At 39.0% G+C, this 14,591-nt stretch overlaps 1 protein-coding gene across 1 annotated transcript; it reads right to left on the bottom strand.

The window, feature by feature from the left end:
- Positions 1-85: 85 nt before the first annotated feature.
- Positions 86-2,351, bottom strand: LOC103445403 (uncharacterized). Its single transcript, XM_008384411.4, has 4 exons — positions 2,011-2,351; positions 1,700-1,779; positions 1,238-1,335; positions 86-417 (listed from the first exon to the last, which is right to left on the bottom strand). The coding sequence occupies exons 1-4, from the start codon at positions 2,201-2,203 to the stop codon at positions 279-281; spliced, it is 510 nt and encodes a 169-aa protein (XP_008382633.1). The 5' UTR covers positions 2,204-2,351; the 3' UTR covers positions 86-278.
- Between the last annotated feature and the right edge of the window lie 12,240 nt (positions 2,352-14,591).

Here is a 14,591-nt window from a genome sequence, read left to right as displayed (position 1 = left end):
TAAAACTACATACTGGTGAGTCTAGACGAGTGACTTTAAAGTTTTATTGAACTTAGAATGCACTACAACAACTAGATAGATGAAATCGAGCAAAAAAAATATAATGGATAGATGATTGAAACGTTAACAAGTCACTAGTTCATCAGCACAAGGATTGAATGGAATGGATAAGTTTCCATGTTCTAACCATATACGTACGTTTTTGTCCAGCGGAACAGTCCTACTACCCAATACATCCCTACTGCTAAAAAGAAATGCGTACTGCAATTTATGAGATGCTATGGCGTTGGAGGCGCTAATTTTGCTCCCTGCTTTGCTTCTGACATTTCGACTTCACATGCACTGGTATTTGTAGACTTTTCATTCTCCACTGCCATTTCTTTGATCCTCTCTTGCTGTATCGCACACAGCTCGTATCTGATAATCAAATCAAGAAATCACGTTTAATGAGTGTGTATGCATACGCAGATACTGAACATGTTCTAGGCAAGCAAAACATCGCATAGTTCAAAAGCGTAATGACGCACATGTCTTGACAAACTATAGTGATCGCCACTTGGACTCGTATCATTTTGTGCACCTCTGTTTATAGCTAGAATCTGTAAATTTGAAAAAGTACAGTGATGGTCACATTTAACAATTCTGATTTTAACATGACTCTTTAGCTAAGCATCATCCTGTTGTCAACAACTTTTCAGGGATCGAAATAAGCTTCAGGTGAGAGCGTGACAACAGCATTTCAACATTGTCGACATCTACTATAAACTTATAAGCCTTATAATGCCAGACTAAATCAAGAACTCGGTGCTATCTGATTCACAACAGAGCACATTTTGTTCCTTCAACTCCATATGCTTGTTAGTTATAAGATTCAAACGGAGGTACACATATTTCTGTGCAATCCAAGCCTATTTGTTTGACCAAATCAAATCCAAATGAAAGTTGAGTATTCAAGTTCGTTGAGATGATTGGATCGTTTTTGTTTGATTTGTTTTTCAAAACCAGCCTTCACTGACCCTATGATAGGAAGAGAATACGAGTCTAGAGCTCCATCAGGAACAATCATGTTCCAAACACTAACAACATAATTGGCTCAAAATATTCAACTTAAACCACCTAGATGAATACTCCTAAATCCCATCAACAACTAATCAATCATTCCAGAATTCGAACCATGATCTCATCAGATAACATTGGTGCAAAATGATTGAAAATCTGAAACTTGTAAAATACTTACGCCGCCACTTGTTTCTTGACAAGCATAAAGTACACTCTCCAAAATTGACGTTCCTTCAGGTAGCGGGGGCATAGCTTATATCTCAGATGTGAAAGCTCCTGAAAATACGAAAGATCCAATTCATAAATATGCTCTTAAAGGGTTGTACAATGCAGTCCAGGTCCAAGTTATAACTAACAAGAAATGTAGATAAGGTATCTGGAACATCTTGTGTGATCGAACTTCCCGAACTACTTGGACTAAAACCATTTCTTATTTGTCCTACAAATTCAACACAACTAAAGGCACCAACCATTAAAAAAAGCAATTGCAAATTGCTAGAGAACATCCTAAAAGGCCAAGGAGCAACATTCTACAATTGTTGATATAAATTTACATCCTTCACTAAACCAACTTTAGAATTGTGAATTTGACATCAATTACAAAAGATACTAAACATAAACAATGAGCTAGAACTCAAACCTTCACTCTTGAAAGCACAATGGTGGCATGCCTTTCCTGCCATCCAGACAGATCTTCATCTTCTTCAGCTCCCTCACCATCTGCACCGCCATCGAATCAATGCAAATTTAACTCCATTTACAAGAAAAGAAAGAACCCATTACAGTCCTTATCCCCACAAAGAAAACCCAGCTTATAAATTTTCATTATTTACCCAAAAATCAAATTAACCCAAGAAAAAACCAATTATCAAGCTCAATAATTACCGTCTAAAACACCAAAGAAACAATAAAAATTAAAATTAATTCAGAAAGGTGTTATCTTTTATATACCTGGAAGTGGGAAATTCCTGAAAGTGTCCAAAGTGAAGGACTTGACAAGATCGACCAATTGTTCTGTGACTCCCAGCTGCTCTTCTTCCTTTTTGTTTTGTTGGGGAATGAGGGTTTGCTCTGAGGGATCTGGGCTTTTGGTCTCTTCGCTATTCTTCAAGAGTTTGCGTCGGAACCACGAAGATAAATCCATTGGCGATGACAGAGTGCATGGTAGTGAACACAGAGATGATGAACAACTGAATTTTTAATTTTTATTCTTTTTCTCGGAGATAAGTTCGTAATCTGCTGCTTTCTGGCTTATCGTAACGAATTGCTGCGAACAAGTCACTGGACTAATGGTCAACGGCCCGACTATACTTGACGTGCAATATGGGCTTAACTTTTAAGAAATTATTAACGGGCTAGTTTTCAGATTAAGGTTTTAAATATTATCTATAGTACGGTTAGAAAAGCATGGTAAGTTTTACAATAGACTATTAATATCAACTCAATTCAAATTTATTTTTGGCGAGAATTAGATTTAAAATCCCTCATTTACAAGTAACGATGAATACCACTAAACCCGTGACACAAAGAATGGAGATGTAAATAAGTCGAGGTAAAGTTGGCATCAAGGCATTTAATGCAAGATAATGGGCAATTTAAAGAAGGGGAAACTTAATATGAATTTGTGAGTCATTTTTTAGATGAGTCCAATTATATTTCATGTTAGTTTTTTTTCATTTTCATACCAATTTACCCCTAAAATTACTTATAAGTAATCAATATTATCCCTTGATTTTAGGATTAGTATTTGTGATAAGTTTTACCTATTTGAGGTTTAAAGAATAAAATTCCCTTAATGATAGGATAATTGTTGGAATAAAATTACTTCCTATATATCTCCAAGTGAGGATACGCCTCTTCATTTATCTATTCTTTCTTTTTAGTTTGTTATCTAAAAACTTTTTCTTAGTTAGGATTTATCATTTGCCTTGCGAATCTTCTTCTTCTTTATCATTGTTCAGTTTTCCCCTTCTCTCCTTAGGCTTCCACTATATATGAAATTTGATTCTGTTTGATCAAAGAATGGAGGTTGGTTGGCTTCTTTCATCAAATTGCTTGTTGTGTTCAAATTAGTTTTTGAGTTGTATTTTTACTCAAATTAATTGATTTCATGGTCGATATTTATCTACCTGTATAACAAGATTTTGTTATATAATTGCTTCTATATGTTTTCCTATATTACATAGTAATTTATCTTGCTTGTAGGTAGGTAAATTGTGTATTTGTACCTTTCAGTTCGTTTATCTACCTATTGATTAGATATATTTTCTTCGTTTGATATCTTATTTATAGATATATGTACATTTATGTATTAGTACCTTTTAATTAGGTTGAATATTTTTGCAACTTAATCTATGATAAAAATATTTTATTTTATTAAAAGGTAAATAATTGAAACGTTTTTTAAAATGTTTAGTAAATTGCATATGTTTAAATATTCAAAATTTGAAAACAAAGGGTAAAATAGGTTTAAAAAATAGTTAAGTGTGTTGTAAACATTCCTAGTTTAAGTATGATTGTGTAAATCCTAGATAAGATTTGATTCTAGTTATCCTTTCCTATTACAACTTGTATTACTTGGAGAAGAAGGAATATCTTCTCTCCCTTTACTACTATAAATAAAGGCACAATGTAGGAGGGATAACAACACACACATTCCCCTACAATTCTACAAACACACATCTCTCTCCTCTCTCTCTCTGCCGCCGGCCCTAGTCCCTCTGTCAGATAAAATAGACCACAACACGTTATCAGCACGCTCCTACCGCTGCGCTTAGGAATCTGACGTTGGAAATTTTTTTTCTGCATCAAACCAGTTCATCTATATCATCACGCAATTAGGTTCTTTCCAAACAACGGCTTTTAACTCGATATTTTGCAAGCCCTGATAGCATGAACATTCACCATGATGCATGACCCAACTTTACGTTTTACGTATTTTAGATTCTACATAAATTGTGTATGCTTCATAATCAAAATTGCTACAATTATGTGAATTTGATATTTGTCATGAATTGAATCCTACATATGTACATGCATTGAAACTATTATTTGCATATGCATCAACGTAAATATGTGATTCATTAAAATTATACATGCATATAATATAATTGAATACAAAAAAAAAAAAAAAAAAAAAAAACGAAAAAAAAAAAAAAATTTAGGGCTGCACATAGCAGCCCATTCCCCTCTTCTCACCCCGTGGGCCTGTAATCCCACCCGAGGGTTCTTGGCCTATATTTTTAGGCCCCGAGATTTTATTATTTAATTTTTTTTAAATAATATGGGTTTTTTTATATTTTCACCCACATTTTAATTTGGCCCCCGAAGACCAAAAAATAAATTAATTCACTTATCATTATACAATATTTCTGCATATATTCTTTGCATATTTGTTTGCATATATATTTGTGTTTGCCTGCAGGAATATATGAACCTGAAGTTCATAATTACTTTGAAACCCGAAGTTTCTTATACACATGCCTTGTTTGAAAACCCGAAGTTTTCACTTAAATATATCACCCATGAAAACCCGAAGTTTTTCATGCAAAATTAAACCAATACATGTCTATTAGAACCTGTATGTTCTACTCCTATGTGAATGGATTGATTTTTCTCCATTACACTAACCACATCTTGTCCATCTATTTTGTGATAGGAACATGTCGAACTTGAACAAACTCGACTTCACCGCTTTGGAGGTTTCTGGAAGGAACTACCTCAAGTGGGTTCAAGATGTGAAGCTCCACCTCACTGCAAAGAACTTGTGTCCTGCTATTGAAGAAGCAACAGATAAACCTGTTGGCGAAGCTGAAAAAGCCACTGCTATGATCTTCATCCGAAGACATATCCATGACGCTCTACAAACTGAGTACCTTGCTGAGGAGGATCCACGTGCATTATGGGTCGCTTTGGCTGATCGTTTCGATCACCAAAAGGACATATTCTTGCCTGAAGCAAGACACGACTGGCAGCACTTGCGCTTCCAAGACTTTAAGTCTGTGAATGAATATAATTCTGAAGTTTGTCGAATCCGATCACTTCTCAAGTTTTGCAATGAAACTTTGACTGAAGAGGATCTCCTGGAGAAGACCTACTCGACCTTCTCTGCTTCTAATATTGTCCTGCAGCAACAATATCGAGCTCAGAAGTTCACTAAGTTCTCGGATTTGATCTCTGTTTTACTTCTTGCTGAAAAGCAGAACCAGCTGTTGATGAAGAATCATCAAGCTCGACCTACTGGGGCTACTGCTGTGCCTGAAGCACATTATAGCACTAATCAGCACCCAAAACGCCAAAAGAGGCGTGGTAAGGGCGGCCAGAAGCCATCCCACCAAGGTCAACAGAGCCAAGGCCCATCCAAGGGAGGAAACAAAGCCCAGAAGCGCCCAAACCTCGCTCCCAAGGCCCCGAACTTCAAGAATAAGGGCAAAGCACCTGCCACAATGAATGACGATATGTGTTATCATTGTGGTTCCAAGGACCATTGGTCCCGTATTTGCCGTGCTCCCAAGAAGGTTGTGGATGCATATCATTCTCGTCGTACGAAGTTTGAATCAAACTTCCTGCAAGTGGACGAACCGGAGACTACAAAGATGGAGGTTTCTGATTTTCAGGAGGATACCACTCCTATGGAAGATTAGAATCTTAGACATAGACTTATTTTTCAGTTAAAATAAGAAAATTGGGGCCGAACTCCACCTAGTGGCCGAACCCCACCTTGTTTTTTGGTTGATTTTGAACAATTTTCCTTTATGTTTTGGATTATTAGTTGGCGATTTATTTTGGATATTAAGTTTTTCCCTTGAATAAATGAAATTATTTTGAATTGATACTTGTTTTTATAAACTTTTATGCATGTGACCGATTCAAATTAATTTTTCATTCTAGGTATGACTAGTGGGAAAGTTAGTTGTCTGGCAGATAGTGCAACCACGCATACTATTTTGCGTGAACGCATCTATTTCACTAACTTCGTACCTAAGAATGCACATCTGACAACCCTCTCAGGCCCATCCAACCTGATCGAAGGATACGGTAAGGCACATATAATGTTGTCCAATGGTACAATCTTGACCATTGCTGAGGCACTCTATTCTCCACGTTCCGGAAGAACGTTACTAAGTTTCAAGGACATTAGAGATAACAATTACCACGCTGAAACCCACGTAGAAAACAGAGTTGAATTTCTGTGCGTAACTTCCTACGAATATGGCCAGAAGCGTATTCTAGAGAAGATGGAGCGTAACCCGAGTGGTCTGTATATTACGACCATACGCCCCATAGAATGCCACTATGTGGCCGGCCCTACCACAGGGACCGCGCACGAAATTACACTTTGGCATGATCGTTTGGGACATCCTGGACGAATAGCGATGCGCCGTATCCTTAAAACTTCACACGGGCATCCACTAACCCGAAGCTTAGGTTCGATCCATGAAATTGCATGCCAAACATGTTCTATGGGAAAGCTTATTACTAAGCCTTCTTATGACAAGATTCGTTCGAATCCTCCCATTTTTCTACAACGGATTCAGGGGGACATTTGTGGACCGATTCAACCTCCCTGCGGACCATTTAGATATTTTATGGTTTTGGTTGACGCTTCTACACGTTGGTCACACGTGTGCTTGTTGTCCACAAGGAACGCTGCATTCTCCAAACTGTTGGCTCACGTTATCAAGCTCAGGGCTCACCACCCTGATTATCCGATCAAATCTATTCGATTGGATAATGCTGGAAAATTCACATCTAAAACTTTTGATGACTATTGCATGTCGGTTGGGGTTGAAGTTGAACATCCTGTACCCCATGTTCACACCCAGAACGGCCTGGCAGAGGCTTTCATTAAGCGTTTACAAATGATTGCTCGATCGTTGGTCATACGTACCAAGCTCCCGATCGCTGCTTGGGGCCATGCAATATTGCACGCAGCAAAGTTGGTCCGCCTGAGGCCTGTTGCGACACAACCATTTAGTGCCCTTCAGTTGGTCACCGGATGCGAACCCGACATATCGCATCTGCGCGTTTTTGGTTGTGCGGTCTATGTGCCGATCTCGCCGCCCTTACGTACAAAAATGGGGCCTCAGCGAAGGATGGGAATCTATGTCGGATATGATTCTCCTTCGATTATTCGTTACTTAGAACCTTTGACAGGCGATCTGTTTACCGCTCGTTTCGCGGATTGTCACTTCTATGAGACAGTCTTCCCGTCGTTAGGGGGAGATAAGAACGTCAACGTTCCTAATGAACGACGCGAATTATCGTGGACGACTCCCACTTTGTCTCATTTAGATCCCCGCACCGCTCAGTCTGAAGCTGAAGTGCAGCGCATATTAGATCTCCAGAGCATAGCTCAGAGCATGCCAGATGCTTTCACCGATCTAGCGCGCGTGACAAGATCACATATTCCAGCTGCGAATACGCCTGCAAAGATGGATGTACCAAATGTACGACGGACTACCCTCCTGGAAGCCCGGGACGCCAATTCTGGTGATCCACGTACATTAGCGGCTAGCCAATCATATACCCCTACACAAAAGCGTGGCAGACCCCTTGGTTCAAAGGATTCACACCCCCGAAAGAGGAAAACCACGGCACAAGGTCCTGAAGAGCCTACCGTGAATTCGACTATCGCTTACTCATTTTACCCAACTCATGAGGAAATTCTAGATTATGGAAGCGTCCTTGAAGAGACGAATCCTCCTCCCGAGAATCGTGAGATTTCGGTCTATTATGCTAGCTTAGATGATGTGTGGCGTAGAAATGAGATGATTGTCGACGATGCATTAGCATTTGCAGTAGCTACTGAGATCATGTTGAGCGATGACATTGAACCGCGTTCCGTTGATGAATGTCGACGTAGAGCTGATTGGTCAAACTGGAAACAAGCAATCCAAGTCGAACTTGATTCACTTGCGAAACGTAAGGTGTTTGGACCTGTAGTTCCTACTCCTCCACATGTGAAGCCCGTTGGCTACAAGTGGGTTTTCGTTCGGAAGCGTAATGAGAAGAACGAAATTGTGCGTTACAAAGCTCGTCTTGTAGCACAAGGTTTCTCACAACGCCCCGGGATTGACTATGACGAAACTTACTCACCCGTTATGGATGTGATTACTTTTCGATACCTTATCAGTTTGGTAGTTTCCGAAAAACTGGATATGCAGCTGATGGACGTAGTAACCGCGTATCTCTATGGGGATCTAGATACGGAAATTTATATGAAAGTTCCTGAAGGACTTACATTGACTGGTTCAAATATTTCCAAACCCCGGAACACGCTCTCAATTCGGCTGAGGCGTTCACTATACGGTTTGAAACAATCCGGAAGAATGTGGTATAACCGTTTAAGTGAGTATTTGACTAGTCAGGGATATGTGAATAACGAACTATGCCCTTGTGTGTTCATTAAGAAGTCACATTCCGGATTTGCGATTGTTGCAGTATATGTCGATGACATGAATCTCATCGGAACTCCTGAAGAGCTCGCGAGAACTGTTTCGCACCTGAAGTCGGAATTTGAGATGAAAGATCTAGGTAAGACTCGATACTATCTCGGTCTCGAGATAGAGCATTGTTCGGATGGAATCCTAGTACATCAATCGAACTACACCCAGAAGGTGTTGCGCCGTTTTAATGAGGATAAAGCGAAGTCTTCGAGTACTCCTATGGTCGTTCGTACGCTAGATGCAAAGCGAGATCCCTTCCGTCCGAAGGAGGATGATGAAGAGATTTTGGAGCCTGAAGTTTCTTATCTAAGTGCGATAGGCGCTTTATTGTACTTAGCTCAATGCACTAGACCCGACATCTCCTTCGCTGTTAATCTTTTGGCAAGATACAGCAATGCACCAACACGCAGACATTGGACTGGCGTGAAAGACATCTTCCGTTACCTTAAGGGTACTACGGATTTGGGCTTATTCTATCCCTACGAATCCTCGAGTGATGCCGCACCCTATGCTCATCGGGTTTATTCTCGCCTTGTTGGTTATGCCGACGCTGGATACTTATCTGATCCGCACAAGGCGCGTTCTCAAACGGGTTATGTCTTTACCGTTGAAGGCACCGCAATATCTTGGAGGTCAACTAAACAGACCTTAGTTGCCACTTCGTCTAACCATGCTGAAATTCTCGCCTTACATGAAGCAACTCGGGAATGCTTTTGGTTGAGAGCAGTAGTGGGCCATATTCGAAGCTCCTGTGATCTTCATCCCGCCGTTAATGCCCCGACGACGATTTTTGAAGACAACGCAGCTTGCATCGAACAGCTCAAGAAGGGTTACATCAAAGGAGACAACACCAAACATATTGCGCCGAAGTTCTTCTTTACACATCAACAACAAGAGCATCAGAAGATTGAAGTCACGCAAATCCGATCACAAGACAATCTGGCTGACCTCTTCACCAAATCACTACCGAAGGCGACGTTTCAGAAGCTTGTTCATGGAATTGGTATGCGTAAACTTTCTGAGTTGTAACTTTGCTATTTCTCTGTGGAATTATGTCAAACTCAGGGGGAGTATCTTCTGGATACTTGCTTGATCTTAATGTACTCTTTTTCCCTACGATTAGGAGCATTTTTCCCACTGGGTTTTTGCTACCTAACTAGGTTTTAACGAGGCACCCACCTTGGGCTGGTCATATCCCTGATGACGTCCTGTAGACGTTTCTTTTGACTTTGCATTTCTCACGCATTTTTCCTTAGACTATGGATTTTGTCCCTACTTGGGTTTTTGCCATAGCCTTAGGGTTTTTTAGTGAGACTTACTACTTATGCAAGTTCCTACCTTATTGAGAATAAGCGTTGTTCCTTGGAATCAGTGCCAACGAGTCGACTTCCTCAACTTCTGCATGATGCTGAATCTACCTTGAGTATTTACACACTCAAGGGGGAGTGTTGTAAACATTCATAGTTTAAGTATGATTGTGTAAATCCTAGATAAGATTTGATTCTAGTTATCCTTTCCTATTACAACTTGTATTACTTGGAGAAGAAGGAATATCTTCTCTCCCTTTACTACTATAAATAAAGGCACAATGTAGGAGGGATAACAACACACACATTCCCCTACAATTCTACAAACACACATCTCTCTCCTCTCTCTCTCTGCCGCCGGCCCTAGTCCCTCTGTCAGATAAAATAGACCACAACAAAGTGGACCTAAATTAGAAATTTCAAAAAATTGGACTAAAGCCAATAGTACGTGAATTTTTTGGACCTATATCTTAATGCCCCTTTAAAGAATCTTCATTTCTTAAAAACCTTCAGAGAAAATGTCCATGGTCGAGGATTCCCGAAGTGAAGAGGCAATGTTTGGGCCTGAAATAACAATTTGGGGATAGAAAGGCCGACCCAAGAACCATAAACCTTGACCCAATATGCATCCTTCGGCCCAATGGGCTTTTACCCTATAGATTGGATAAGTTTGACCAAGTCCTTATGAAGAAAGGATTGTGAAAAGGTTAAATGTGGGTGGCTCAGTCAATTCCTATACAAATTGAAATTGCTAAGGATTACAATAAGCCTTGGTAAATACGAGTTATCTTGGCAATAAGAATACCTATATAATCAGATAAAGATGAATGAGTCTTGTAATGGGACTAGGTTCAGAGTCTTGGTGAGAATCAAAGAGCCCAAGACAGGATGAAAATGAAGTTTCAGCTGAAAGGGGATAAGGGACTATTCAAGCAAAATGTTGAGCATGCACAGTCCAATTACGACTCTACCTTACCGGGCTTGTTATCATGGAAGCCTGCTCTATACATAAAAGAGGCTCTGCAACATTGAAAGTCCCTCAACTCAACAAACAACTCAAACGCTCTAGGCAAAACCCTTTTCACACTATTTGAAAAGAAAAGAAATAACTGTCCTAACCTTCTCGTTAACACATCTTCAGTTTAGACTAACAACACTGTGTTGATAACCGACGACATCTTTAGTTTGGACTAACATCACTGGAGTCGTAGAATCAAGCGATCAATGAGCATTTTCAATTTGGACTAATAACACTGTTTCTAGTTGTTTGGTTATCTACCCAAGTCTCAACTGGTGAAGAGCTTTTAACTTTCTCACCGAAATAGGTCACTTCATTAACTTCCTAGTGAAGTGGAGTGTTCTATGATTGATTACTCTCAGGTGCATTTTGCAGTTCGACATCAGATGGTTGAACCATGTGGACTATAAAAACGCTCATCTCCTTTGAGTACATGTGTCCCTACAATCTGATACTAATTCACTGCACCTATACTCGTGATATGGTTGAGTCAGCGGGACATGGTGCAAGAGATCCTAAACTTTGCAGTGATCTAGGCAACCTTGTCTTCAGGTTCTAGAACCCAAGGCCGAGACGTGTTCTTTCATCAGTCGTAATCACTTATGTACAGAAGTCAGCAGCTCATTTGACACTACCACCACTAATTCTATTCTACTCACTAGACCAAACTCGGTTACGAGTTGGCAATCCTGCATTCACTAGAAAGGACATAGTTAACTCATAGTTACTCGCCCTTCGTGCTACGTAAGCTTTGTAATTTCTAAGGTCAACACAATCCTAACGCAATGAAAAGATAGAGGAGTTTAGAGGAAGAAAAAGAGATTGTGAAGATCATTTACCACAAATGTTGTTGTGTAGATTATTGCCGAAGTACATAAGATGAGAATATGAAAGATAAAGTCTCACATCAAAAGGTACCAAACCTTCATTGACTTATAGAAAATTAAACTACTTCTCATATTACTAATTTTTATAATAAAACTCGAAGATCAACGGGTACATCTAGTAGTTCATCATAGCTAGGGCTTAAAAGATTGATGTACTAAAATATTAAAGTCTGAAAGTATAAAAACATGTAAGAGGGTGGATAAAAGTTTTCGTGAAGCCCATCAAAGGACTATTAACGGGCCTTGAAAAACTAGAGGCCATCAAACAATGAGGATGGGTTGCTTTGCATTGTACGTCCCTTGTGAAGCCCTTTCCAAAATTGTAGTTTTTTCATTAGTGATCTTATCTTTCGGAAGTTAAAGTTCTAAAAAATTGAAAAATTGAGCTTAAGATCTTTAAAACATCCAAAACTTTGGGATTTTTTTTTTTGGGGTATGATTTCTCAATCAAAACTTATCTCCATTTGAAATCGTATCCACCAGAATTAGACAATTAGCTTGAATACGTGGTCCCCGAAATTGAGAGAAAGGAGCATACAAAAATAGATAGAGCTTAGGAACCATACCTTTCATGATCTTGTACGTATGACTATGTGACATTTGAATTATGTTACATTTATGACCAAACAAAATTCAATAATTTAGAGGATACAGTGTCACATCTCAATTGTGTGTAACTATAATTTGTAACTATATATATGAATATAGTAAGTGGCAGAGCCATGACTAATTGACAATGGAGACATAATAAGAAGCTCTAAGTTCAACCAAAAATATTAAAAGTGAAGATATTTATTCCATTTAATTAGGAGTGCGTTTGTATTTATCACCATATTTATCACCATTATATGAGTTTGAATTTTGAGATTTGTGCATATCCATTCCACGAATCTCAAAATTCAAATTGATCTAACGATGATAAATAGGATGATTAGCATACATCACACTAAATAGTGGTGAGAAAAAATGCTCCCTTTAATCAGTTTGTGTATGAGACCTTTACCCCATGGCTTTGTAGCTAGTTTTCCCTTGCGTTTGAACCAGCGGTCAAGAAATCTTTGTATAAGGACTATGCTTGGCTGATCGGTAAGGGATTTTAGGTTGCTGGGTTTGGATTGGTTATGGGTTCAGGACTATTATTCGTGTGGGAAAATAAGAGTTTACTGTGGTCACTTGCATCTATTGTCTCCATGCTAACTCCGCTATTGAATATATAGTAAACCCATGCACAGTTGGAGCACGTAAACTGTAGCATCGGATGCCTTTGATTGGGGTTTGTTACATTGTTTGTGTCTCATCACTAATTGATAATTACTTTGGAACACTTGGCATGCAAGTGTACTCTAATGATGGGGACTCACTTTCCTTGAGACCACCACTACCACAATACAATATATGCACGCCTTCAATCCTCAGTAATTTCCATCATCCTTAATATATGGCCTATATATCTCTGTGAAAAAGGTGGTTTGTGAATTCTTTCAAAAAAAAAAAAAAAAGGTGGTTTGTGAAAGGGTGCGTGGTAGCAAAATGTCTCTAAACTTTATCCATGTTTAACTTTCGTCCCTATACTCTTATATTAGGTGTCAAACGGAAATGACACTATCATTCGGCGAATGTGAAACCTAACTTAGGTAAAAAGCTAAACAGGTCGTCATTTGATACAATATAAGAGATGAGTTCTATACATCACGAGAAGGAAACAAAATTTGACTTCACGTAGATCATGCATATTCAAACCTTAGAATTCATTCATAAAATCGATCACCATCCTTAACTTTAGGATCCTGCTCTCCATGCATTTTATTACATACATGCATTCATATATTATATTATCGTTGGCACTGAAAATTATAAAATTTATGTGGCACACAATAACTAAGAGCTAATTACGTCCTTCAATGGCTTGAATGCTGATGCAGACGTGCCAATTTGCCCCCGAGCTCGACTAGACGAATAATTTAATGTGGTGATGTGATAGGATAAGCTACTTACTTCTGTGTCGAGCACCTTCGGCCGATGAAGGATACGCTCAATCTTGAGTTCTAAAACCTGAAGACAAGGTTATCCAAATCAATGCGAAGTTCTGAATTTTGTGCATCAAGTTCGGCAAACTCAACTATATTGATGATAATATAGGTCTGCCGAATCATATCAAGCTGTATGGACAAAGATACTTAAGGAGACGAGTGTCTTAATTGTAACGGTGGTTCTGTTGTTTGCATGCCAAACTTCGAATGTGACCAGAGAGTGACAAATTATAAAACACCTCATTTTGCCGAGAAGACTAATGAAGTGACATCTTTCAGCGAAAGAATTAAAGACTCTTTGCCGGTTGAGAATTAAAATAAATACTCAGGCGCAGACTCAGAGAGAATATCCATCTATCTAGTCGGTCGAGACTACTAAGGTAAACTGGTTCTACAGCTCCCACCTCCTTATTATGCAACTCGCACTATGATTTTGAACCTAGACTTATTATGCAATTAGTTCAAACTTCATCCGAAAGCCGATCTGAAGCACTTAATTCAAATCTATTAGAAACCAATTGTGATCCTCGAACAATCCACTCCACCAGCAATTCAATACTAGGATGAAATTCACAGCCTCCTTTCTAAGCTTTCTACCGCCTCGGCCCAAGCCAAAATTCTAGCACCAAACGATTACGTGTGTGTGTATAACAAAACACATATCATTGTCACACATGGTTCGATGACTTTGACTTGAACCAAATAAGTTTTTGTTTGCATCCACATTCTACACATATTAAAGGAATGGTGGTGGTTGTATTGAGAATAATTTATATGGCACGACATTGATTTTGTTATGTGGTATTTTTGTGTTAATAAAATAAAGACATGCACACAAAAAA

Source organism: Malus domestica, chromosome 10 (assembly GCF_042453785.1).
Source record: "Malus domestica chromosome 10, GDT2T_hap1".
Lineage (NCBI taxonomy): Eukaryota > Viridiplantae > Streptophyta > Magnoliopsida > Rosales > Rosaceae > Malus > Malus domestica.
This window is presented reverse-complemented; position numbering and strand designations above follow the sequence as displayed.